Raw genomic sequence first — 27037 nt, 5'->3', positions numbered from 1 at the left:
GTCATTAGCTATTAGAAATAAATATACAACAAGTTGTATAATTTTTTTCGATACACGTATCCAAGTTTTTCGACTTCGATACAACGCATCAACTTTCAAAACAATTATTCGCCAAACTAATAGAAGTATATTCAGCAATAAAAATTGTTAAACCATTTACCTCACACAAACTGAATATATATATAAATCTTGCTGCAGCGAGTTGTCTTATTGTCAGTTCTATTTCTGCAAAAAAAAAAAAAAAAAAAAAAAAATGCAGCAAAACTCTCATCTCAAAAACGTTTCGCGCTTAAGCAATGCTTTTGATGTTGAATATGATGCCGCGTTGTGTGCACTCTCGGTAGTTGTGAGAGTATTAAGGAGTAAAAAGGCGAATGGAAAATTGCCAGCACGACTCAACTCGTAGCAGCGACAGCCAGCAGCTGCCGCAGTGAGACTAGCTCGTAGATTACATATCGTAGTAGTACGTACATATGTACCAAGGTATACGTGAATATGTACACGCGAACGGGAAGCGAGCAGGCGTGAGTCACGCGAGCAAACCCCGCATCACAACCCCTTGCGTTCACCTTACTCACAATCAGCATGCACGTAGGTAGTACGTAGGTACATGCATGCGCGTATCACACTCGCTGTCTCCGGCTTGTTATCTCGGCCTCGTAGTACATATGGGGATATGTGCCTAATACCATACGCATTCGGCTGTATATATAATACATGGTAAGTAGTACGCACGCCGGTTCACTCGTTCATTCACCACCTGCAATTTGTCCCAATAACGAAAGTGAGACGGAAGGTTGGAGCGCTATCTATCATTTTTTTGCAATTTTTTAATCAAGACTTGGAATTAACCAAGTTTCCGAAATATTGAGTATGTTGTACTTTATCGTGGTTCGCCGCTTTTCAGACATTACTTATATTGCGAAATTGAGATTTTTTTAAAAACGTTACTTACTTCAGCATCATTAATGAAATTGTAGAAGGAACAGTTCAGTGTTTCATCGTGAGAAAGTATCGGTCAAGGTGTTTATTATTCTTTGTTTTTTTGTTTCTTTTTTTAAATAGCGTCATGTCGCGTCGTCAACTTTAGAGTTTTTATCGGAAACCGTTTCATTTTTTCGTAAAAATTTGAATCTGTTTGGAATTTTTCGTAAAATAGTCGTGCTATTGTCCAAAAGTACGCTCTCGTTAGCTACGGGGCTGAATAAATATCGTACAGATTTCTTATTTACATATTTATTTCGCCGTAAGACAATCAGCTTTGAGGTTATATTAATGTAAATTATTCGATTATTAATTCATGCTATGACTGATTAGAGCGCTCTTTTTAACGTCAAAACGATCATATCACAAAGAACGTCAAATCGAATTCGATGTTTTACGAAAGAATAAGACGGATTTTCGTGAAATCTCTTAAATTGGTCACGCACTGAGAAAAATTTCATTTGTTATAGTAACGAGAAAAATTCAGTAAAACAAGTATCGTTGAAAAAAACTGTTCAAATATTGTTGGGATTACGAAAAACGAGATACGCGTAACCATTTTGCGATATTGTCGATCCTTTTTTGGTAATTGAAACGCAAAACCAGTTTCTGACGTTTACCGTACTTTTTTAGTTAAACAAGGTTTTAACGTCAATTTATTGTTGCACAAGCATTAAATTTTCGCAACAGTTACAAGAAAGTATCGTAATCGTGATCGTAATGAAAAGGAATAGTAAGGGATACTAGACTTTGTGGTAATAGCTAGAAAACTAATTTTCATTTTGTGCCTAGAACTGTATTTTTCGATTGTGGTAAAAAATGAAAATACTTAAGGACTGAGCGGTAACCGAAACTAAAAATTTCTCTCAGTGCGTGACACCACTCTCAAAATATCTTTCAATTAATAATGTACCGAACGATACGTCGAATGGAATGTTTTTTTCCCCTCACTTAAAGCAATGTCATTTGATTCGATAAAAATTAGTTATAAAAATAGTAAACAATGCGGTTTATCCAGTTAATCCACATTTACTTCAATCAACGAAACAAGTTTTTCCATGTATATGGTATATTCGACGATTTTCAATTTTTTTTCTCTTAGTCTGCGCTTTTCCTCAAAACACATTACAACAAAACGATTTAAATTGTTTCCTGTATGCCGTTAACTTACATACAGCGTATAGAAAAATAAATAAAAATCTTGCTCAATTATCTTCTAAATTTGTTAGTCATACAACAACCGTTTCAACAATATGCGATGGTAAAAAAAGATATTCAACAAGTGAAAAGACAACAATAAAATCATGACCTTATTTTCATCCGTAACAGCTGTTCGGTATAATTGATCACAGGTATAAAACAGCAGCGTTCTCTTTTATGGTTTACGGCCTGCCTGATGTGGCGGTAATATAATACTAATAACTCCGAACGGGTGTTCGAAGGTAAAAGGTCACAGCTACGCCACACTTACTACTATGCCAAGCTGTGTGTAACAACATTGTTACGAAACAACGGATACCGCAATTCGAGTACAGTAGAACCTCGATTATCCGAACAATGGCTTAAATTTATCCGAACGTCGTCTTGGCAGAATACATTTTTGACGCAAAATGTACATTGTTGCTCGGTAGAAAATGTGGAGCAGCCGTTCGTCATTCGACAATAAACGGCTGTATAAAACCAAAGTAATAAAATAAACTTTTGGTGTTTGAAAGAGGCTCAATATGTATTTGGATTTTCAATACGGACTGTTTGTCAATTCAAGTTTGTATTGCACATATTATTAAGCCTTGAGATAAAAGCTGCATTTCGATTATCTAAACTTTTGATTATCCAAACTAGGTTCGGTCTCAATTAAGTCGTATAATCGAGGTTCTACTGTATCCGCATAGGTCATAAACGTATGCATAGGCTGTATACACTGTTACGTACATACGTGTATAATGTACGCATTAACAATACACAATGGCTGACGTAAGGTAGACTATAGAATACCCTATAAGGCGATTAGTTCATAGTTCATCGAGAGTCTTTGCATACTTTGCAAGCACACACCAAACACACACACACTCAAATTCGTGCCAGAACGTGTTTTACACTATTTCCTGAAAATGCATCTCAACTTACTCACGCAACTCAACTTACAACTTATAATACATCGAGTTTGTAGAGCCTGAAAATACAATTCGTAGTCTTATAGGGTTCAGATTGCACTGAAGTGCTGCGGTAATTTATACTGCCACAATATATTGACATGACGTACGGGTGTAATAGAAACTATATAGACAAGACGAGGCAACAAGTTACGCATATATGAACGTACGTGTGTACCTATGTATTTATTCTCTTTGCAGCAATGGGCTTCATTCATCACGTGGTCTGATAAGTGGCTAAAAATGTCGGTAGAACCGAATCAGGTAACACACCTAAATTTGCTTGGCACAATATTATAATAAGTAGGCTTGTCGTCGGATATTGAATCGATGTAATTAGTTAGCGACTCTGAAGGAAATTTACCGCTGAGACGCAGATAACGCGTGTATGATGTAATATTACAAGCTAGCAACAGCGTGATTCCAATGACGTTTCGATGTGCCAATGCATCGAGTTAAGAACTTTTGTTCTCGAGAATTTTTATCTCGTTTTATAGACGCATCGGATACGAAAAATCGTTTGCGTGGCTCAAATAATATTTTAGACATTTTTCTATCGCTATGGAGTGAAAAATTTTAGTCATACTCTGAAAAATGATTAGTTTTAGCAACCATATACCAAGACTAGAACAGCGTTACCATCGATTTTCTAAAGATTTTTCAAACGATCAGACAAGCGCAATTGCAAGAATGTTCTTTCGTTTTCCAAATTTTGAAAACGATCATTTCATCACTCATTGTAAGAAGAGTAGAAAAATGCAGTAAAATACGATTAGCTTTATACTTTGTCAGTTCTGCGACATTATTTTCTCTGAAGAAGCTAGATCAAACTTCCCGTAAATCTGTTAATTTCAACGTTTCTTCTTTCAATTTCAATTTTCAAGTATAAACTTATTACGTGGCTTCTGCAAAAGCCCCAAGATAATTTTTTTTATTTGTCTCTCGAATAAATTTTATCCTGAAAATTCTCACCCCGATATTCAATCGAGGAAAAAAGTTGGAGAAAAATTTATTCCTTCTCCCGTATTCATGCAGCATCGATCAATGTGTATGTGATACACGCCTATGCTTCAACCATCGCCCTCCCTGCCGGTTATACACCCACCAACACGATGTGCAAGTAATGAAAACCCCGTAGCACATGTCCGCCATATGGTGTACATGAAACACAAAGTACTCGTTCCTCTGCGCAGAGCGTAATCGCAGCTTTGGCAAGTCATAGCGAATTATAAGGGTCAACTACTTTTGCCCCGAGTTCATATACCAAAGTGCAAGGTCGAGAACAACGGGCTCTCACTTTGTCTTTCCTTAAGAATTTTTGATCGTAATCGATAAATGAAACAATACGTAATATATATATATATTATTATGTGTTGTGAAATAGTTTCACCCTATCAGGGTGATATTTTTCATTTGCATGAAGCATAAAATCATCGGTGAAGTATAGATTTTTGAGATCACTGATTACGATTCTGTGGTCGGAATTGAAAAACTCAAAATGGCGGATTCAATATGGCGGCTAGTTTTATTAATATCAGATTCGGAAGGGAAATGATACGATCAATAAAAAAAAAAAAAAAAAAATCATCCAGAATACTTTCGATGACAAATTTTATATACATATATACAATAAGGTAAAAGAAATTTATTCCAAACAATTGCAATTTTTAACCTGTCGTTCGCCATATCGGATCCGCCATTGCGAATTTTCAAGTTTTTATACCTGATCCGTAATCAGCGACTTGAAAAACCTCAGTATATGAAATTTGGTTTTAATCCAATGAAAACCGATTTCATTCTGAAAATAAAAATAGTGTTTTTGGACAATGGTTGTTTATTAACGAAGTATCGTGAACTTCTTGAATTAAAACACATGATGCATTAGAAATGTGAGATATATAAGAGTCTGAGAAACTAAATTACTTGCTCATCATTGCTAAAACGTACCCATAGCACTATAAAAACTGAAAATAATGCGGTGTTGCACATACGCAACACCGTCGTTGAAAGGGTTAAGTATACACGCGGTATAATTAAATAAAACATTATGGAGTTTCGTGGTAAAATAGTTAGACAAATTGTGACATAGTTTCACAATGAAGTTCATTTGACACGTTTTTTGTTTTAACGGTCGACGATTACAATTCAGCCGGAATGTACAACGAGGATGTGAATAATTAACGTTAAGCGTTATGTCACTTCAAAGTTTAACAGTTCGATCGTTAATTTTATCCTTCTTCCTCGTATGTATTCCTTCACTGCAAGTCACAGCGTGGACAGGAGGCTATAAATTGAATTCAGCTGGAGGCCAAGGGACACGATCGGGGCAATTAAGTCGTCTGGTCTTGCTGGATCGAGTGGATTTTCATGTACCTTGTTTCAACACGACTTCACCAACACTTTGTCAATTTTAATATCACGTTCGCATTTGTAAAATCAAGTCAGTTCTATACGGCCGAATTTTGTTTTTTTAATTGTGTGGTCGGAAATGAACATTGTTAATCGCGATTGTATAATTCTTAACTAAAGTATGTGTATATAAAGTATATAAACCACGAACTGATATTAATTCGGACAAATTCATTTACCAAAAGTGTATACGATACGCGATTTATCGACGTGTGAAGTAATTTTGGCAAATATTTGATCCGACGCCGGAGCTTCAAGTACAGCACAGACTAGACGGAGTGTCTTGTCCGAACTGTTGAAACATCTCTTGAATCCACTTCCTGGACTTTTTTTGTCAGTGTAAATTCAAGAGGCGCACTGCGGCATGCCGGCAGAAAAACCGAGTGGCAAAAGAAGGAGGGAAAAAAAGGGTAAGTGCTAGAGTTGCAATTTTGTTTGCGTGGCTCTCGAGCTTGTGGAAACGTCAATACTTGATTTGTCCTCTTTTCATCGTGAGCAGAGGTGTTTAGCCTCCGAGCGAATCACGTGACAGTCGTCGTGCCAAGTTTGTACCTAATATGATAAAATACTCTGACCGAGTGGAAAAAATACACCGTAACAAAGTACGAAGGATTGGAATGAACGAAGAGGAAAACTGCGGTCGAAATAATAGTCTTGGTTATGGAGATAGTATGCTTGGCAGTATCGAGAAAGGCGTTCGCCACCATTTATTTTAATCACGTTGACGTAAGCAACGCTATGATTGTACCGAGGAAATCCGTTGTTCAGCAATTTTCGAATTGTTTGGGATTCGATGAACCGTGACGAAACAAAACATGATAATTTTTTACATGGTATAAAAGAATGCGACCTTGCATTTCTTTTTTTTCCCCCATATATTATTGGCAGGTATGGGTAAATTGTTTTTTGAAAAATTAATTATAGACACAAAAGTGAAAAAATGTTTATACAAGTTAATTTGCTTTCAACTGTGTTTAATAAAAAATTTAAAACAGTTATAATTATTCAACTATGAATTATAACTATTGAGAAGTTATAGTATTTTGCGATCACTTTATCATCGCCAAATGTATACTCGTATATTACAGTTCCTCCAATTTCAATTAGGTGAATAAGCTTACGAATTCTTTGGAAAATGAATTGTCCATAAATCGATCAACATTGATTGCTTTTTTTTCTAACTAATCGATTAATCAGAAAACACGGTACAGCACAGAGTGACAGCTATAGCTATAATCGATGTATTTATATTATATTGAAAAAAAAAAACAAATATTCTCATAAACAATTAATTATGATCTATGACTCTGAACCGATGTACAAGTGTAACGAACTACATTGAAAATCTGTGAGATAATATGATTGTTGTAAAGTACTTATTTACTGGGCTTCATTAATTGAAATTTGTGAATTTGATAATTATTCACGTATAATTCAACAAGATCAATATACAATACAATAACAAGATCTTTAATTAGGTTCAGCGAATGACCGATTTCAATTACACTTTATTTAACGCCGAGTTTTGGTATCGATGCATCACTGCAAACAAGTATTATACGTGTATCCAAAGTATTCTGTGATGATTGGTGACGTTTAATCTTCCAACGGCTGCAGTACAACAATTATTTATCATTATTCAACTAGGGATTCATAGTGCAGATTTTTTAAAGGAATGAATCGTTGAAAAGAATTAAAACAAAAAAAAAACAAAAACCAAAAAGAATTCATCCGTTGTTTCATTTGTTGAATTTTTTTACAATTTCTTCTTTTAAGCATGGAGTTGCAAAATTAAGAAGAAAAAAATTATATATCTACAGATTTTCACGTACATCTGCAGATGCCAACATTTCTGAATTTAGACGATTTCGCTACATAAAATTCGAGAAATTTCGCAACATTCTTAAAAACTCCGTCCGAGATTTAACGAAATTTTACGTGATTTTAACGATGCACCCAAAACCTTGAAATGTTTTCACAAATTTCATCAGCTGGTGAAAAGTTTCAAGAAATTATAATTTCGTACAACAATTTCCGGATACTTTTGAGATTTTTTACGAGGTTTCACAAAGTATTCCTGTAAAATTTCAAACTTCAAGCGGTTTTAAAAAATTTCACCGATAACGGTGTACGTGCAATCATATTTTATTAGCCGGTATAGTAATAAACATCTCCTAGAATTTGTCTTGCAGTCGGATAATTGTTAGAAACTAGTATAGGTAATAAACCATTTGCGTCCATTTTACCACGCAGTAACGGGTTGTGAAATTGTCTGGGAATTAGAACGTGAATAATGAATATCGAAGCAAGCTCTGTATTCATATTGTATGCGTATGCATATCAAACTATACAACCTTCACGCCCAAGTTTTCTCATTCACGAACCGTTATTATTCATAATTATCTGCTGCATCCGCGATGAACATTCTAATCTCTTACGGATTGAAAAACCACTTGTGACGTCACGATAAAATGATATCTCAGTTCCTGTTTCACGCGCTTCCGTTGAATATTATAAAATACATTGTTGTAATTTATATTTCTAAATATTCCCAAACCTGTTTCAAAATTTAACATGTTAAAAAAAAAGAAAAATAAAAATAAAAATAAAAAAACATCTCACGGTATAAGAAATAGGATCATTCGTTGAAAATACCTTCGAATCTGCGACTATGTATCATATCGGACTTTGCGATTCGACGTATTTAACGATACCGAATGACTCGCGTGATAAGGAGACACGTCACCGATTAATTACACGCTGCAAAGAAATTTTTCGTCAGCGCGTTCACATTGACAAGATTCATAGATTTCGCAATGTAATTTTTTCAAATTAAACTCCAACGAATTATTAGTTTAGCTTACAGTTTGAATTAAAAAAAAAAAAAACTAAATTGGTTACAATTCCACGGAGTTTTCTTTTTTTTTTTTTCAAATTCTACAGTAGTTTGCAAAATTGCACGACAATTCCACAACAAGTCAAGAAATTCCATAACGTTTAAAATCCTCTTCAAAGGTCAGGGTAATTCTACCAAGAATAGTCGAGTGAAAGGGAGCACGAGGTACATTACAATTCCATACGAGGCTTCAATGCCCAAGGTACGCTCTACAGACGTACAAATTATTCAATCGGATGAACTAGAGAGTAACGCTCAAGCCACTCCGATTCGCAGCGTAATTATACACCTCGGCGTCTACGGGCACAAAGGATACTGACACGTCGATAACGTATCGCGGTGTGTATCAGTGGCTGTAGTGCCAATTACCATCGAGACGATTGCTCAAACGAACGGAATGCACGTCGAATAAATTGTGAACGGCGATACTGAGACTGGAAAAAGAAAATCAGATTCTACGCTGAGTGATGCGTAATTTCTTACAGTTACCAGAAAATTATGGTTATAAAATGGGTGTCGCTTCGCTCTAAAAACGGTTTGAATGTCGCATGAATCAAGATAGACAAAAATTGTGGTGTAAGTAAATATTTGGCGTAATTATATTTATCGGTACCGTATTTTCTGGTTATTGCAACATTGAATGATTGATTTTGTTTAGTTTTTTTCAAATGAACGAGACCTTAACATGAATTTGTTGTTGCGTCAACGTATTCAAATTATCGCAATAGTTGCAAGAAAATGATACGCGAAGTAAGAGTGGCCATAATCAAAGAGAATAGAACAGAAAACCACACTGGAAATTTTCTCGGTAAAACTAAAAAAAAAAATAATCATTTTCATTTTCTAACCCGAACTTGTGTTTTTTGATTGTGATAAAAACTGAAGATAGTTGAATAATCACAACAAGAAACGTCCCTTGTACTTGAAGAAGAATCGAATAAGAGGAAATTGGACCAGTACAAAATTTGAAATAAAAATTTTCGGGCAGGGGTTAACTTGCTTTTGAAATCGCAAACCTGCGTCGGTAATTCAGGTCTCTGCCATGCCGCGTAACCGGATGGCCCTGCGTGAAGGGACTATTTTTGTACCGTCCCTCGGCTCAAGTGGTTCAATATACGACCTGGATGCACGTGTACGTAATTTTATGTGCATGTGACGAAAGCGTGTACGAGATATTAACCGACCCAAGTTGTTCTAAACTAGTTACGTACAGGAACTAGCTACACGGTTATTTATACAACGAGAATAAAATAGTGATTCGTGCAGCACAAAGGTATCGCAGCTGTTGTGAACTCGACTGATTGAAGTGATTGTCTTGATTGATACAAAGAATGACTTTGCAATTTGCAAAACTTTGTATAAATTTACAAATATGGCCTGCGTATGTATTAATTAGGGTGTTTCAAAAAAAACAAAAAAAAAAAAAAAAATACTTTGCCGTTTTCCAAAGGGTCTCACACCCTGTAAAGTTGGTTTAGGTTAAAGGAAAGTTTCTGGGAAAAGATGAGCGTGCGACGTTAAGTATAATGAATAATTATGATACTTATTGCGTTGGAAAAAATAAAGTAAATAAATTAAAAAAACGAATCAACGAATTATAGCGGTTTGTGCGAGAGGACGATGTGTATCATGAATCGTCGTTGCACAAAGAAAACTTTATTCGAGGCGATTGCAAAATAACGATCTAGCCTCTTTCAGCCCTCAGTAAAGAAAATATCGGGCGTGCAGAAAACTCAATGAAATCGTGAAGGAAATGGGAATTGACCCCATTTCTCATTTCTTGTATTGCACAGTTATTGTAATACATTTCGGTCAACTTACGCTTCCCTGCATTCGTTTCCTCCACACCTCATTTTCGTCAACAAGTCGACGATACGAAAAGGTACAAAAAAAAAAAAAAAAACGAGATTCCTATATTGTACAGATCGGTGTAGGAGAGGAAAGCGATTGCGGAGGATTGCTCGAAACACTTGATCCGTCGACGACAGGCTCTGTCTATCCTCCAGTACATTTCGCTATATAATATATATAATACTTGCAGGCGGATCTACAGCTGCGTAGAAAAACGAAGATCCTACAAGCAGACGCAGCATCATCGGCATCTGTCGACGTTGATCGCAAAGTGCAATGCTGATATATATACATATATACATATATGGGGCATTCCATGAAATCTCGATGAAGATTCTACGTCGATGTCTCAAATTGGCTTTATCATTTCTTGTATGAAAGTACATGATGAAAAAGGCAATCAAAATTTTATCCAGCGTATCAGAACTATAATTAAAAAAATTGAAAAAAAAAAGAAAACTTCAACTTTGTAAAATGCGAACAAATTCTGAAAAATCTTACAAAATATTAAAAAAATTTTGACACCTGTTAGAAGATGGAGATTTGATAACTTCGGAAAATAAATAAGAAAAAGAGGAAAACAAATTATTGTTATCCGATTGCATTTTTCACATAGGGATGAACATAAAAGCTCATTATAATATCGGCCGAAAAATGTCTATTTAGAGATTTACAGGGAATCAAATATATTATGATAATATTTATATTTATATACATGTATTGTTTTTTGGAATTTATTTATTGTCATTTTTCTTATTTATCTTTTGAAGTTATAAAAGGTTCATCTTCTGATAGGTGACGAAAATATTGTTATATTTGATAAGATTTTTCGAAAATTGTTTCCGATTTTAGAAAGTTGGGGTTTTTTTTTCAAGTTTTTAAATTATACTTCAGAAACGCTGGCTCAAAAAAATTTGAAAAAAACTGCGATTTCGTTTTTTGTCATTTACTTTCACACAAAAAATTACAAAGCTAATCTGAGACATCGACGTAGAATCTTGATCCAAATGTCATGGAATGCCCCATATATGCTTGTGCGTGCAGAAGTTGAGTGAGCAAGTGTAACGGCAGTTAAACCCAGGCGGTAGAGGCAACGGACGATGAAGCTCAATGCACTGGGGCGGGGTTGAAATTCCGATTTTGAAAAGTACCGAAGTCGCCAAGTTCCGAAGTTTTTGGTAGCGAAATTTAAAGTTAAGGAATCAAATTTTGACGAAACATCAAAGTTTCGAATGGTCCGAAACCCGACGCTCAAAGTTCCGAAAGTGGGAAAACAAAAAAAATCTGAAACATCGAAATTCCGAATGATCGAAGATTTTCAGTTTTGTCAAGTTTTGGCTTCGTGAAATTTCACCACTTTGAATTTTGTTTGTTTTGGATTTTCGATATTTTTACTTTCGGAATCCTGGTCATTCTGATTTTCGGTTTTTCTGATTTTTTACACCCATTTGTTGAATAAACTACGCTGTGTGGTATATTTTAATTTTCGGAAATTTCCTCTATCGGTTAACATTACTTTTCGGATTTGTGCTCTATCGTAACTTGAATTTTCGGAACTTTGAGCCGCCAGGTTACCGACCATTCAAAACTTTGGTGTTTCGTAAAAGTTCGATTTCTTTACTTCAAGTTTCACCACGAAATAATTCAGAATTGGGCGCTTTCGGAACTTTCCAAATTCAGAACTTCAACCCCGTCCCGATGCACATGTTATGTAAAATGTGAAATTCTGTCAATTTCAATAACTATTGTTCAAAACTTTCCATGCAAAACTAAAGTTTGTTTAGTTGTTATTTACAATAAATGTTTCGAGAAGATAGATCATTTTTCTACAAAAGCCACCTTTATCCGATAAAACTATTTCTTCTTTCAAAATTCGTCTTGACCGGCGTTATTCGCTTGGCTGTGGCAGCCTCTGCACTTTTAGCGAATCGACTCAATTCTGCCTTCGCTTATGCGGCCGCCGGATTGTAACACCTCCGTACTCGACTTCCGCGACCGCGTTGGTACTCCGTCTTCCGGTTAAGCCAATGTTACCAACAGAGAGGTAGAGAGGTACGGAGCGCCCGGTGCTAAACACTTCGTCTGAAGTACGTAGATGGAAGTGGTTGTTGAAGTGTAGCTACTGATGGAGTTTTTCAAGTGCTGCCGAGGAGTGCGGCGAAATTTTGAAAATTATTGGTTATTATTGGGGTTTTATTACTTTTGATTTTCTAACCAGAGTTGAAGAGGACAATCAAAAAAGACTAAATGCCTTTCAAAGAAAAAAGAAAAAAAAAGACATTTACAGCCTTTTTAATTCGCCTCTTCAGCTGTGTGGTCAGTACAATTAATTCCTGTGAGGTATTTCATTCTGTGATCACAATTCGACTGCGGAAAGTTACGGGAAAAGGGCGTCGCGACGCTAAGCGTTGCAGAATCAGAGGTCGTGAGTTAAGTGGGGTAGGTTCAGGTGGTGGAAAAAGTAGCCAGAAAAGTGCACGCCTGCAGCTATGAAACACGAGACGATTCCGCGGGTTTAGAGACGGCATTTCGCATCCTGCTAATTCTGAAACCTCGGATGACTTCTGTGTCATTGTCCTGTAACTCGATAATAAAACACACTCACGATTTTCTTCAAGTTTGTACATTAAGACTCATTTTTTGAAAAAACAAGTCAAGTAGGGATAAATAAGTCGATATTTTTGGCTCTAATGTACAGCTGGAGAAAAAAATGTATAAATCTTTCAATTAACTACGTTGTTTGCTGAATTTAACATGCGATACATGCACGTCGGTAAAATACGTTGAATTGTTAATTCGGAATTATCAGAAATCCTATATCGCGGCAGTTTTCACAATTCGGATACCATATTGAGACTTACTGTCTCCCAAAGTCTTGTGATCGGCTCCATACTCTTTCCGATCTCCATCGATGATTTGCTGAATCTTTAGAGGGGCGGCATTTTTCCTTTGAAATTCGACATTTTTCAGACGTCTAATTAACATATGTATATAAATAGTAAACACAGCCGGTGAAGCTTCTGAATTACCTGCTGGCTTCAAAAGAAGCCAGGACGGCCCTCCAGAGGTTAATGTACTCATGGCGTTTAAACACATGATTTATTCTGACGACATTTGATTTTATTCATATTGCTTTATGACGTTGCACTACTAAGTGCGTTCCACAATAAGCTTCGAACTCGCGAAGCGAAGTTGAAGATGGCTGAGGAAAACCGGACATTAACCAAAGATGTGATGTACGGACGGATACCGAGCCTCAGTAGGACTCGAGCCTTCGTCAAGTACACCCAAAAAAGTGACCCGGGCACCAGAGAGAAAAAGTGAGAGAGAAAACGAGAGGAGGACGAAGGAACTTCGATATTTCCAAGGTCAGCCACCGTTCCCCACGATATTCCACCCCTCTTGGACCAGATCTGCCATCTAACATCCATCCCTCAACCACACACACACGCACACACCTCACTAGTTTTAAGTAGAATTAAGACTGGTCACCACAAGGGAACCGACTTCTTTGTGAATTGCACAGCCATCCAAATTAAAAAAAGTATCTGGTCTGGCAGAATAAAACAATCTTTGGTATATTTGAATATACTTATACTGAATCGGAATCCAGATTTTAAGTTAAGCAAAAACCCATCCAGACGTTTTACGAAGTATCGTTTTACAAAATATTACTTTATGGATATCTGCCTACGGGTATCCGGTTACTCATTTGCGGTAGCTTTCTTTTCGCATCTATACATATAGAACTTAATAATTAGTAACGTAATTTCAAAAATTAATAAATCTGACAAATCGTTTTCCAAAGTCTGATCAAGTGGTGTTTTGACAGAACTTGATAAATCAGGGTGTATTCTTTACACTTTATACTTTTCTGTACATTTAACTGTACTTTTTAACATCGATTACCGGTATTACCTTGCATATTCGTGTTACTTTGCATATCGAAGAAATAACAAACCTATCGTATGTTTTTTATAACACCGTGCTTCAGTCGTCATGAATGTTGTTTATTGCTTGCGAAATATGAAATTCTATCAATAAAATCTGCAGTCACAGCAATGTGTGCGAGAGCTTTCTATCATCATGTTAAGGATTTCAGGGTACATTAATAATTTGAACGTCTAAAGTATATTAGAGTCTTTAATTAAGTTCCCGGATTCTCTCATTATCAGCATGGCACGGCGCTTTTGGTTCGACGCAATAATAAGACCGTTAGGCGAAAAACGATACAAGTTTATTCTGCTTAGAATTCTTACGATTACCACTTTCAGATAATATCAATAATCGGAGATGAATCGGTGAGTGTTTGAAGCTGACAAAAAAAAAAATGTAATCATGCCAAGTTGAATTCCTTTCGATTTCTAGCAATCTGAAATTTTCAAAAACGAGATTCACCGATTCATCTTCGATTATTGGGATCAGCTGCGAATAGTAATCGTAAGAAATCTTTGGTCTCGTACAAGTGAGAGTTACAGCGAAATCAATCGATATCGTTCTGCGTTTAAAGGCCTTATTACTCCGTTGCGTTAAAATTGACGTACCGTGCTGAGCGGATGGGAAGAATGTGAAAAAATGTTCCCCACAAATACGAATTATTCACTAAAATTCTGGAAAATTCCAGTATTTTTCCCGGTGCGTAAAATTATCCTGTAAACGCCTGATGAGGACCTGATCCAGTTGTGATTGAGACTTGATAAGCAGTTAAGGCACGCCTGATGAGATCCTGGTTCCGACCGAATTAGAATTTCTACTCAGCTAGGGCCTGACCATCAAATACGTTGAGTGCCTGATAAACAAGCCCAACCAGGGCGTGACCATCGAATCTGATCAGGGCCTGACAAATACAGATTGATTCGGTGATTCTAGAATGCTGCGTTAAAAGCTTGATCAGGGCCTTATCAGCCAGCCTGACGAGGCAGTCAGGCAAACCAGCAGAGGGCCTAGCCTAAATCCTGACGTCAATTTCCACTCGGGTTCACTTCTACATTAAATATAGGGAGCTGCCAGTCAAGAGCATAGTTGGGAAAGTATATCGGTCACTCGTCTCTCTTAAAAAGCACAGACGGGATCTAACAAAGAGTACCTGAAAAAAACCCAAGAATGAAGTCTAATATTTCCACACTTTGATGACGCCCGCCAAGTAATTGATGACCTTAGTAGGTCCCAAAACCTGAACCTCCAAAAAGTTTTGTATTCTTACTGGCTCTGGACTGGCTCTCAGTACACAAAAGGCGCCAGTAGCATTTGGGCTCTGTAGCGTATAGTTTTACATATTGGACGGAAGAACTCGAGTTACTTGGCAAACAACTTTTGAGTATGTTGCGCTCAACGCTGGACAAGTTATCGCTTTGTTGGACTGCTATACCTTGCTCCTAGATCTGCTATCTACCTAAACTCATTCTGTGTTCTTTCGTCTCGGCATATTCATTTATTGCCATTTTTGAATAACGACATGCAAACAAATGCGGAGTATTTTGACCCGGCTAATTCAGGAGCGTTCAAATATTATGTATGCAAACACTCGATGCAATTAAAAAAATCTACGTTTCTAGGCAGCAAGGAACTAAAAATGCATAGGATGAATATTCATGTAACGCAAATAGGTGGTTCTTCAAGTCACACTGTAAATTCACATTTAGCTTTTATGATAATTTACATACCATATTTTATATGCGACAAGCTGATATTGATACGTGTGTTTCGAATTCTCTGCAAATTGTGTTAGCTACGAATATACACGTATATACACTGTAAAAAATTTGGTGTCAAAATCAACACCATTTTAACACCACGCGTAGTCCCGAAAAGTCCACTCCGTTGGTGTGCATGCTTGGTGTTAACGGACGGTGTTAAAAGTTAGGTGTTCCGAAGTAACACCGATTGCAGTATCACCCGAAACCTGACACCTTCAGAATAACACCAGAGTATTGACGCCCAGACAATTATGACACCATAAAAATCAGCACCAAGGAATTTGAACCCCGCGAAATAACAACATCGAAATGGACACCATAAGAATCCACAGCACTGAATAAGCACCTTGCGAATGAACACCAGCGGATTAACATCCTGGCAATAACACCAAAAAACTGACACCCAGTTGATAACACCAGAAAATTGACATCCGCAATATAGCACTATAGAACTTACACCCTGAGAACAACTCCAAAAAATTGACACCATGGTAATAACACCAGAGAATTGGCAAACCGACTATTTTTTCTTATATGAATATAGGTATATGCATATATGACACATGAGGTAGGGCTTAAAAATAAAATACAGTGATTCATAAGATAATCCAAGTCAATATGTAATTTCTGTTATATAGGTAAACACCATACATGTGCTTTCAAATATATACATATATAAACTTATTTTTGCTTATACATATGGGCTATTCCGCGTCAAGCGGATCAGTCATCTCTTAGATATTTTTTTAATTTGGCATGTGGATTGTGTAGGGGGAGTTAGATTTTTGTGCCAAAGCGCGAATCTCGTAATGCAAAATTCGATTTTTTATTAACAATAACAAATTAGACTCCCATTTTTTTCAAAAATTCATAACTTTGGCAAAAAATTAGATACAATATATTTTTTTTTTCAAATTACGCGGAAAGCTCCATAAAGTTTAAAAAAAAATATGAAATGGTAAAAAAAAGTTGTTATCAATTGTTTATTTAACAATTAATTTTTCAAAGATTTTTAAAACAGTGACTGACACGATCAAAAAAATTTTTTAAAATTCCGACATATTCCTTGAACTGTACTACAACCTGTGAATTAATTCCAGAGGGGTGTTTTTCTTCGTTTTCGAGTAAAAAATCATTAAAGGTGTCGATGCGCGTGAAATTGCGGCGCGCCGAGTCGGTTGCCGTCCACCGCTACCCGCGGTGGCGTCGCAGCGTTATTTTAGAGTCATTTTCACGATGTAGGACATGATTGGAGAATCTGAAAAAAATACTGTACCTTCACAAGGCCTGCTCAAAGCGATAAGTGAAGTTTCAGGAATGTGTTTATCCAATTGGATATTAATATTTTTTTATTCCGTCAACTCGGAACCTGCAGTGTGATAACGGGAAGATCGAGGGCTGGCTCACGGTCAGCTTGTTAAACACACGCAACTCGTCATTTTCGACACCATATAGTGCTAAATTTTGAATTAACGAATAAATGTTGCCCATATAATATATACTAATTTATACATACATGCGTATAATCTGATATAATCTTATTGGATCAAATTCGAATTGTAATTTGTTTGTTTTTATTTAATTTTATCGTGTTAGGGCGGACTATTTTTTTCCCGAGTAATCTCGCGCACGGTGAGATATAATCACTGAATACAATTCTCAAGTTATGTACGAAGATTTCCGACATCTAGACAGTGAGTATACCTCGTACCACAGACGAGGCTCATTGTGACTATGGGAATTTTTATTTTGAAGATAAACTAACTTCTGAAGAGGGTAAATCAACACCTTGATTATTCAAATTGCACCGAAAGGTGTCTGTTTGAGTAAAAAACTGCAGATGGTATTGATCACGTAAGATGACATCATTTTTAATCCCAACAACATTGCCGGAGTATTTCATAAACTTCATTGGTGTTATTCGTGACACCGAAATCCCCAGCCAATAACACCGAGCTTGTTTACTAACTTCTGAAGAGGCTGAATCACACCTTAGTCATTCAAATTGCACCAAAAGGTGTCAGTATGAGTTAAAAACTGCAGATGGTGTCGATTTAGTTAAGATAACATCATTTTTAATTACAACATCGCCGGAGTCTTTCATACACTTTATTGGTGTTGATTGTGACACCGATATTCCTAAACAACAACTCCGAGCTTGTTTACACCGGAAATTTTTTACAGTGTACATACATAAATGCAACATTGCTTATTTCACGTGTACTATATGTATTTATACGTTCGTATGCATATGTGTCCATATAAACGAATATGTGTACGAGCGTATAAGATTCTGGAATCATGTAAGCTCAGACAGGCAGTTACGTGTAAATTGCCAACACGTGATAACGCCTCTGTACTAGGTGCGTGCAACTCGATAATATCACAATAAATAACAGTTGTATACTCGTATATGTATCTATGCTCCGTTCGTTTTATTCCTATACTGGTGCAAAACAACGTTACTTCTTTCAAAACCGATACCAATAATTATTGTACTCGAAATTTAACAGTAGTGAAATATCTGAATTTGATGTATGTATCAAACTAACACTATCTGGTTCGTGATTTGAATTGACACGCTCTTTTGCTTTATATTAGATTCAAGTATCCTGGCGTTGAAGTTGAACGCGAGATGGCGACGTTGTCGTGGTGCCTGAAGAAGGATCTCATCCTGCTTTTATTCATGGCAATTTTCTTCTTTTCGAGCTGTGATTTGGCGAGGAAAAATAATCAACCTCAAGTGAAAATTTGTCAAGGAATCCTGCGGGGAAAAATAATGACGACGCACAGTAATCGAAGTGTGTCAGCTTTCCTGGGAATTCCTTACGCGCAACCACCGACTGGAAATCTTCGGTTTGTAGAATATGTGAAATTTAATAGATATGTGTAACCGTTAGTCAGGAATTTGAAAGTTTTTGAGTTATTGCGCGATGTGACATGCGGATGCTGATATCATCACATAAACGGGCGAGAAAAACATCGATGTAAATTAAAAGTCGTTTCAGAAACATCGTACCTCAGAATTTGGTTAAAAAACAACATATCTCTGAATTCCGTCCAACGACATCATTATATCTAAATTTGTCATTTCGTTTAGAAAATTTTCTGAGTCTGCGACACTGATGGCTACATGTTATTTTTTTCAAACATCAGTGATGATCAACTTAAAAAATGTGATCAAGATCGAGCTAAATGCAAAAAACTGTTATATATTTGAAGCAGTTTCCAATAAATTTTTAATGTACTTTTTGACATGGTAGATTCGCGAATCCGGTGGCAGCTGGTTGTTGGAACGGGATTCGAAACGCTACTGTCAATTCGAATCAATGCTCTCAAGTCTCATTCCCAGGCGCCGAAATAACGGGGGACGAGGATTGCCTGTATCTGAATGTGTACACTCCAAAGGTGATTGTGAATGGGAAATAACGTAACTCACTCCTTCAAACGGTCAAGATATCATACAAACAATGTCGACACACGAGGTAAGTCAGTTTAATGAGGCGATTCTGCATTCAGCTTCCCGAACATACAACCTCGCGATTACTTCCGGTGATGGTGTTCATTTACGGTGGAGAATTCAGCTTCGGAAGCGATACTTCGTCGATTTATGGCCCGGAATACCTCCTCGAGAAAGATGTGATTCTCGTAACCTTCAACTATCGTCTAGCAGCATTAGGATATTTGAGCACCGGTGACACGGTGGCTTCCGGAAACTGGGGCTTGAAGGACCAGGTCCTCGCCCTGAAATGGGTCCAGGCTAACGTCGAGTACTTTGGCGGCGATCCTGATCAGGTGACGTTGTTTGGACAAAGTTCAGGCGCGGTTTCAGCCCATCTTCTGACAATGACGAACATCACGATTGGTAAGGGCAAATTCAGTTGACACTCAGATACAAAAGGTACTTATGGCGGGGTTTTGTTTCTTTGCAACGAGTCTTCAGCCAAATTGTAACGACTCAAGGCCCATATCCTTCGTGACAAAGTCTGGCGTACATATTTTCAAGTGCAATACATCGGTAGCTTTTCGATATTAGAACACCTATTTTCTGCTTCTGCAGGGCTCTTCCACAGATACATAATGGAAAGTGGATCCGGCCTTGGGGCGTGGTCTTATAGACCAAGCGGCCCTTATGCTGGCCAAGCATTTGACCTTGGCAAATATGTTGGCTGTTCCAATACATCAACGGATTCACTGATTCAATGCTTGCGGACAGTTGATGTTTCGGACATTTTAGGTGCTTACTCGAAATTCAGTACTTGGCGATCATTCCCGTCAATCGTGTGGGGCCCAACCGACGAGCCAAATATCGATGGTGCCATTCTCACTGATAGTCCCCAAAATTTAATTCGCAATGGTCAGGTTCAAGTTTTGCCTCGGATTTTAGGTGTCTGCCAAGATGAAGGATTAATTCAGACTTTTGGTAAGTACACATAGCTATCAAGTAATCATCAAAATTTTTTAGATCCTCAGGAACTTTCAATATCTGAATTTGATCACGAGCGGATGAATTTATTGGTGCCTGATTGATTTTATCTAAGTGAATTGATTCAATTCAAACAATGTTTCTGCAAGTGTTCACGAATGAATAATTCCACAGGTCTGCAACGAAATTCTCCTCATTCAAAAAATACAAAATAAATATTGTATATACGAAGGTTTTAATGCGCCAAATCTATATTTGCTTTCCATTTTTTGCTGTCACGTATACATTACATGATATTATTTTTTTTTATTGTTTAAAATTCATAATTTGTTGTTGTTTTATTTTTGATTTTATACTAGTTTAATCTATTTACGTAGTCTTATATTTTTGATTATAATTTGTAAGCAAAAATAGAGTATTATTACAAAAAAAAAAAAAAAAAACATTACATCAAAAGTATACGTGGTTGGTACATATGTTTTATTATTATATTTCAATTCGACAAATCTATTATAATGACACATAATAATAAGAAGAAGAAAAAAAAGTTTTTTTTTTGCAGGACAGTGTTATATACTTCTGAAATCTTCTTTCGATTGTCAAATCTCGTGCAATTTGCATCACAGAACTTGACGTGATTTCTCGCACTGCGTATGCAGAACTTTTTTTGACCATCATTTGGCGATAAAGCAAAAAATTGTACCAACTACCGATGACAAACTTCAAGGTGCTTCGTTTTTCAACTTATTATCAAACTTGTTTTTATATTCCTATCAGCTTTCTATCAAAATAAGTCAATGGTCGATGACTTTCTGGCAAACTTCGACCACGTTTTACCTATTATATTGAACTGGAAATATTTGCCGGATTCGGGAGCTGCTTGGGTTGAACCTATCAAGTCATACTACTTCAAAGATTTCGAAGCCGACAAAAATGTGGTAGGTAGCATGAATATTTCAATTGCAACAAACTTTTGAATAACAAAAAATTACAATTCTGTTATCTCACAGATACTCGCGAATTTAACAGTCGTCGCGAGTGACGTTCATTTTATCTATCCGGTTTACGACGCACTCCGACAGCAGTTTACAACGGCTGAGAATCCACAATATTTTTACCACTTCGATTATCGTGGTGTATTAAGCTCAACGAACGCGTATGCCGGCGATACGGCGAATTATGGCGTATCGCACGGTGATGAACTAATATACCTGTTCCCAAACACGGCAACCTTTTCCAGTCTTAACGAAACTCGAAGCAAGAAAGATTACAAAATGGTGAACACTATGATAGAATTGTGGACGTCGTTTGCTATCGAGGGGTGAGTTGGTTCGGCTGTTAAACACGAGAGTCGATCTGTTGCTAGCAATCATTTCAAACCTCAACTCAAAAACATATCTCCAGGAGACCCACGACTTCGGCTTTTAGCTGCGACACGAAGTGGGAACCGTTTTCGATCGCGACGGACAACGACCTTCGCATCGGAAATATGGCCGATCTCGCTCTCACCGTTGAATATTCTTATTTCAAAGAACGTCTGCAGTTTTGGGATGACTTGAAAGCTAAGGTGCCGTTATAATCAGCGCGCTGAGTTTACGCGATCCCTCACTTTGTCATAAAATATCTGGAACGCACGTCTGGTACATTGCTTCATGTTGGCAAGTTTTTTGCATTTTATTGCAATCCTCAAGGGATGTGAATCATTCTAGCATAGTTCATGTTATAATTTTTGTAAACGAAAAACATGAAGACGAAAATAATGAATTAACACAAACTTGTATACCTTTTTGTTTAGTCCTCAAGTTTTACTTCTTAACTCAATAATTTTGTCCCTCATCATCATCAATTATCATCAATATATGTATAGGTACGAACAACGATCTAGTTTTAGCCCTTTTTAATCACCTCTGAGTTCGCACCCTCAGGGGTACAAACGAAATCAAAAATTACGAAAATGGGCATAAATGAGTGCTACCGACAAAAATTTTTATTAAAATGTCGGGGATCAGATTCACGTAGTTACCGAGTACTTACCGATTTTCATAGAAATTCAAATGTTTCTGGTTTTTTTTTAGCTTATTAAATACACCAAATTTAAATTTTGCAAAGCTGACCTTAGATTCATGATCAGCGACCTAAAACACCTCATAGTACCAATTATCATTCAAATCCATTCTTCCATTCTCAAGATGTCATTTTTATATGGTTTCTTGGAATTTTGTTATTTAAATAATTGAAAAGGTGCTGAACTGGTCGAAGCCAAAATCTAATCGGTTCGAAGTTTGGAAGATTGAGCCCAGTCATTGAAATCCGGTAACTCGTTCTCGAGATATCGGCGGACAAAAAAATTGATCACGTACATACATACGTACATACATACACATACAGACATCGATCTGAAAATGATTGTAGGTGATTTTCTAAGCCTCAAAACGTGGAGATCTAATGAAAAGTCAACTTTTCATTTTAGGATGGCTACAATAACTTTCCGTTTTCTCTGAAAACAGAGAAACGAGAAGTTAAAAATTGAAAATGAGGGTTTGGTCTCATTGAACAAACGATAAGACGATTGAAACAATTGTTGAATCCACTCGAAAAAAATATCTCGTAAAATTCATGCGCCTAAAATTCCAGCGTCTTAACAATGAAAAATTTGACCTCAGTCAAAACGTCACGTTCTTCATTCACAATTTGAGATGTCACCTTCTTCTGGCCCAATCTGAGGTGTCACGTTTTTCTTTCGCAATTTGACACATCAAGTTCTTCCGTACCGCCGTCGAAATGTGCGGAAACGATTCGAACGGTGTAAAAACATAAAAGAATGTAAAGAGCAAGGTAAATAAAAAAGTAGTCAGGGTTAAACTTTGCTCCCCGTTATAAAATATTCAAGTTCATATCGCGTGATGATCGACGTGACATCACCGCATCGGAAGTGCAAATAAAAATAATCCTCCCCTGGCGCAGAATTGCACGCATGTGACGAAGGAAGTAGGAAATGCATCCGAGCTTCTCGAGAGGGCGGCGGTACATATTGCAGTCATGGTGGAGGTCGGGAACGGAAGAGAAAGAATAGCGAGGATTACGCGAGTACCGAGAGAGGAGAGGAGAGGAGAGGAGAGGAGAGGAGAGCAGCAGCCGTGGTGTCTACTGCGTGTGCAATATTGATCAAGCCGAAGGCGAGGGCGAGGCGCAGCTGAGCGTGAGTCACTTGCGAGTTGAACGGGCCCCACCCAGGCACACGCTGCTACCGGCGTCCCGACGCCCGGCGTCCCGACGTCCCGCCGGGAGCGGGCATTATTCCATGTCAACTGGAGCCCGATATATTATTATTATTATTATTATTATTATCATTGTTATTATTATTGTATGTTTTTTATTTTGTAATTTATTGTTGGTTCCAGAGTGGCTGCTAATTTTTGGAAATTAAATTCCACGACAATTTCAGGTTTTCCAGGACCCAAAATACAGTCGTTTCATGACATTTTTTCTATTTTTATCAGATACTTCATTAGCCCTACGATGGATTGAAAATTTTTGTATCTTTTTCGCGGTATCTTTGTGCTCTTTCAAAAGGAGTCAATTCGAATGAAAATCTGAGATTTTCCCCATTAGCGTTTTTAAATTCCCTGAAACTTTTAGGTTTTCCAGGTGAGTGGGTTACTCTGTAATAGTGTAGTAGGGTCTTAGACATAGCTGAATTCAGTTTTTTCCGTATTTTTTTTTTTTTTGAAATATACACCGCTATACGAACGGTGACTGTCAAGTCATGAAAAAGACCGTGTTTGTAAAATCTGTATAACGAAGAAGAAAAAAAAATACCGAAAGGTGAAGACCCATCATAGTAAACAATTTCCTTTTTTATGTGTTTAGACACCAAAAAGAAATTTTTTATCCGACCAAATCGCGACAAAATGTTTTTTTTTTTACAGGTTCAGGTGAACCTTCTATTTTTTCGAAAATTTTTAAGACACCCTGAAAGGATGATAGACGCGTCTTTAAAAATCGAAAAAGTAGTGACAAGGGAATTGGAAAGAATTTTCGCTGACTGAAAAATATTTAACATTCAATTTTAATAATTGATATAAGAAAATAAAGTTTTTTCGCGCCAAGTCCAATAAAATCTAGAATGAGATTGTTTGCCGTCATGCGAATTTGGCGCTTTCGGAACGTATCAAATTCGGAATTTCAACCCCACCCGATTAAAACTTGCGTGATACGAAATACGTACTACAATACTTCTAAAGAATTCTACCACTCTCGAAATGACTCCAATTAATAATTCATGATAGTTCGATTCGAAGCAATGACTATGAAAAAAAAAAAATTACAATCATTATTATTACTAGTCCAACGACGTCAAGAATAATTTACACGTTACATTCTAAACTGATGCCCTAGATGTCGCGGAACGCGTATAACAATAAACCACGATGAAAAGCTCGGGGCTTTTCTGTACAGATCTACAAGCGAGTCGGCCAACTGGGATCGACTCTTGAACCGAACCAACTCCTCGTCAGCTTACAATAAACGCAAGGCGGTGCAATAAAATCGACTGTAAATCGTCGTTCGTCAGCTGCGCGTTCCTCGTGAACCCTTTCCCGATGTTACATCCGGCACCCGTCACGCGTGGCGGTGTACAAAGTATACTATACACACGTGCGTATATACGAGTATAACTATAAAGGCACTGCATCTGTACTTTATATGCTCAAGCTTAAACATTCAAGATACACACACACACACACACACACACGTTGCAGAGCAGAGCACGTGTTTCTCTGCATGCTGCGGAAGTAAACCTGCAACCCTGCAGAGCACGAGCTGTTGGATACGTTAAAAGCACTGTGATGACACGTATAAACGAGTTACAGGCGTTCAACTTTACAGTATACATACATATGTATATATATATATATGTATATCCGCTCTGCAAGAATTAATTTGACGAGCAGGCAGTTTCCTCCGCGACTTTGATATGATTTTTTTTAACACCGATCGTTCACCGCGAAACGATTCGAGACGATGAAGCTGGATTGATTCATGCGCCATTGCGCGGGATGAATAGAAAATGATCGAGATCAATTTTTAATTTAAGTTTATCGATCGTTGCTGAATCGATACTTAATAATTGTCCTTAGAAAGCAGGTTTATACAAAATAAATTCATGGGGTTGAAATTAGTGGCTTCGAAGCAAAGAAATACTGCGACAAGAATGAAAATGTTGTAATTTTAAAATGACTTTGAAGAAGGACTTGAGTTTCCAAATTATGCGCATGTTTTCCTGTACGATTGTTAATGTAATTTAGACAGTTCTAAACCTCGAAATAAAGTTTTTTTCTAAAAATGGATCGTTTACATTACCGTTAGAAACTTCAACTCCGTATCAATTCATGGTTGTATCTTGTATAAAATTCGTAAAAATGACCAAGATTTGAAATTCTTTGAATTTTCTAAGTTTCTTTCAGCCGTTTGGTTTTTTGAAAATTCATCTAATTTCCATGTCTAGACGCGTAGCATTTACGTATCATTAATCAAATGATTATTATTGAACGCAAAAAGATCCTTGAAAGAAATCATTTTGTTTTTATCGTTCCTGTGAAGGTCCATATAAAACAAAACCAGATTTCACATTGCAAAGATTTGCAATACATTTTTTTAAACAAAAACGAGGCTAGGAAAACATTTTTTTTTTTTTTCTTACGACCGTAACAAGCGCTACAAATTTTAACGCAAAAAATTAATCAACACATTTTTCGTCCACGGTTAAGGACGAGGCTAAAAGCCTAGAGTGGTACAAAATTTTGGGTATTATCATATCACAAATATAGTATCGCATAGGTTAAAAACACGTCGAAATTAAAATGAAACACAAATTTTTTGCATCCGAATTGTTTCGTTCGGATTTACTTCCAGAATTTGGCGGCACAGGAACTTTTCAAATTCGGAATTTCAACTCCACCCCGACTTAAAACAGATCATACCTGAAGTGTTTGACGCTGAACTTAAAAGTTGAACTGGCACTAGATGAAATGAAATTTCCAGAAAAATGCGACGACACCAGAAACGGGATAAAAGGTAAAAGTGAGCGGGTGGTGAAAAAATAAGCCGCGGGCAATACGATATACGTACATGCTCGGTGAGTAAGTAAGTGAGTAAGTAAGTACGGGAGGGTAATAAGAATAAGGCTGCAGGAGGAGAGCATCTCAACTCTACTCGGATATCCCGTTCACGGTTTAGTTCGTCACGGTCGGCGCGGAGGCGTCGCACTCTTCCACCTCCACCTCCACCTCCACCTCCACCTCCACCTCCACCTCCACCTCCACCTCCACCTCCACCTCCACCTTCTTCCTCTTCATCTACGTAGAATCAGGTAGTACGCAAGTAGATTATGATAAAGGTATGCAACGTCGATTTTGCGTATACGGTTACACAACCTTCGTGTGCATGACTTTTTATTGCGCGAGTTTTTATTTCACGTACTTTTGTGTATACGTTATTATATATTACATACCTACTGCACGTTTGTGTACTTGTGTTGCGATACTTGCGTATACCCCTCACATGCACATATACACGCGTCGACAGGTCGTTGATTCTACGGTCTCGATTCGCTTACATACCT

At 37.1% G+C, this 27037-nt stretch overlaps 2 protein-coding genes across 2 annotated transcripts in view; one reads left to right on the top strand and one right to left on the bottom strand.

Moving 5' to 3' along the window:
• The window catches only part of LOC124174424 (wiskott-Aldrich syndrome protein family member 3), a 47136-nt gene that overhangs the window by 11410 nt on the left and 8689 nt on the right, over positions 1-27037 (bottom strand). The gene's annotated exons all lie outside the window — the stretch shown is intronic.
• LOC124174425 (esterase E4-like) lies at positions 13362-22189 on the top strand. The gene is made up of 8 exons (XM_046553577.1): positions 13362-13661; positions 18591-18845; positions 19253-19397; positions 19509-19854; positions 20050-20412; positions 21193-21353; positions 21426-21736; positions 21820-22189. The coding sequence occupies exons 2-8, from the start codon at positions 18625-18627 to the stop codon at positions 21992-21994; spliced, it is 1722 nt and encodes a 573-aa protein (XP_046409533.1). The 5' UTR covers positions 13362-13661; positions 18591-18624; the 3' UTR covers positions 21995-22189.

This window comes from Neodiprion fabricii, chromosome 1 (assembly GCF_021155785.1).
Source record: "Neodiprion fabricii isolate iyNeoFabr1 chromosome 1, iyNeoFabr1.1, whole genome shotgun sequence".
NCBI lineage: Eukaryota > Metazoa > Arthropoda > Insecta > Hymenoptera > Diprionidae > Neodiprion > Neodiprion fabricii.
The sequence above is the reverse complement of the archived record's forward strand: the minus strand, read 5'-3'. Positions and strand labels throughout refer to the sequence as shown.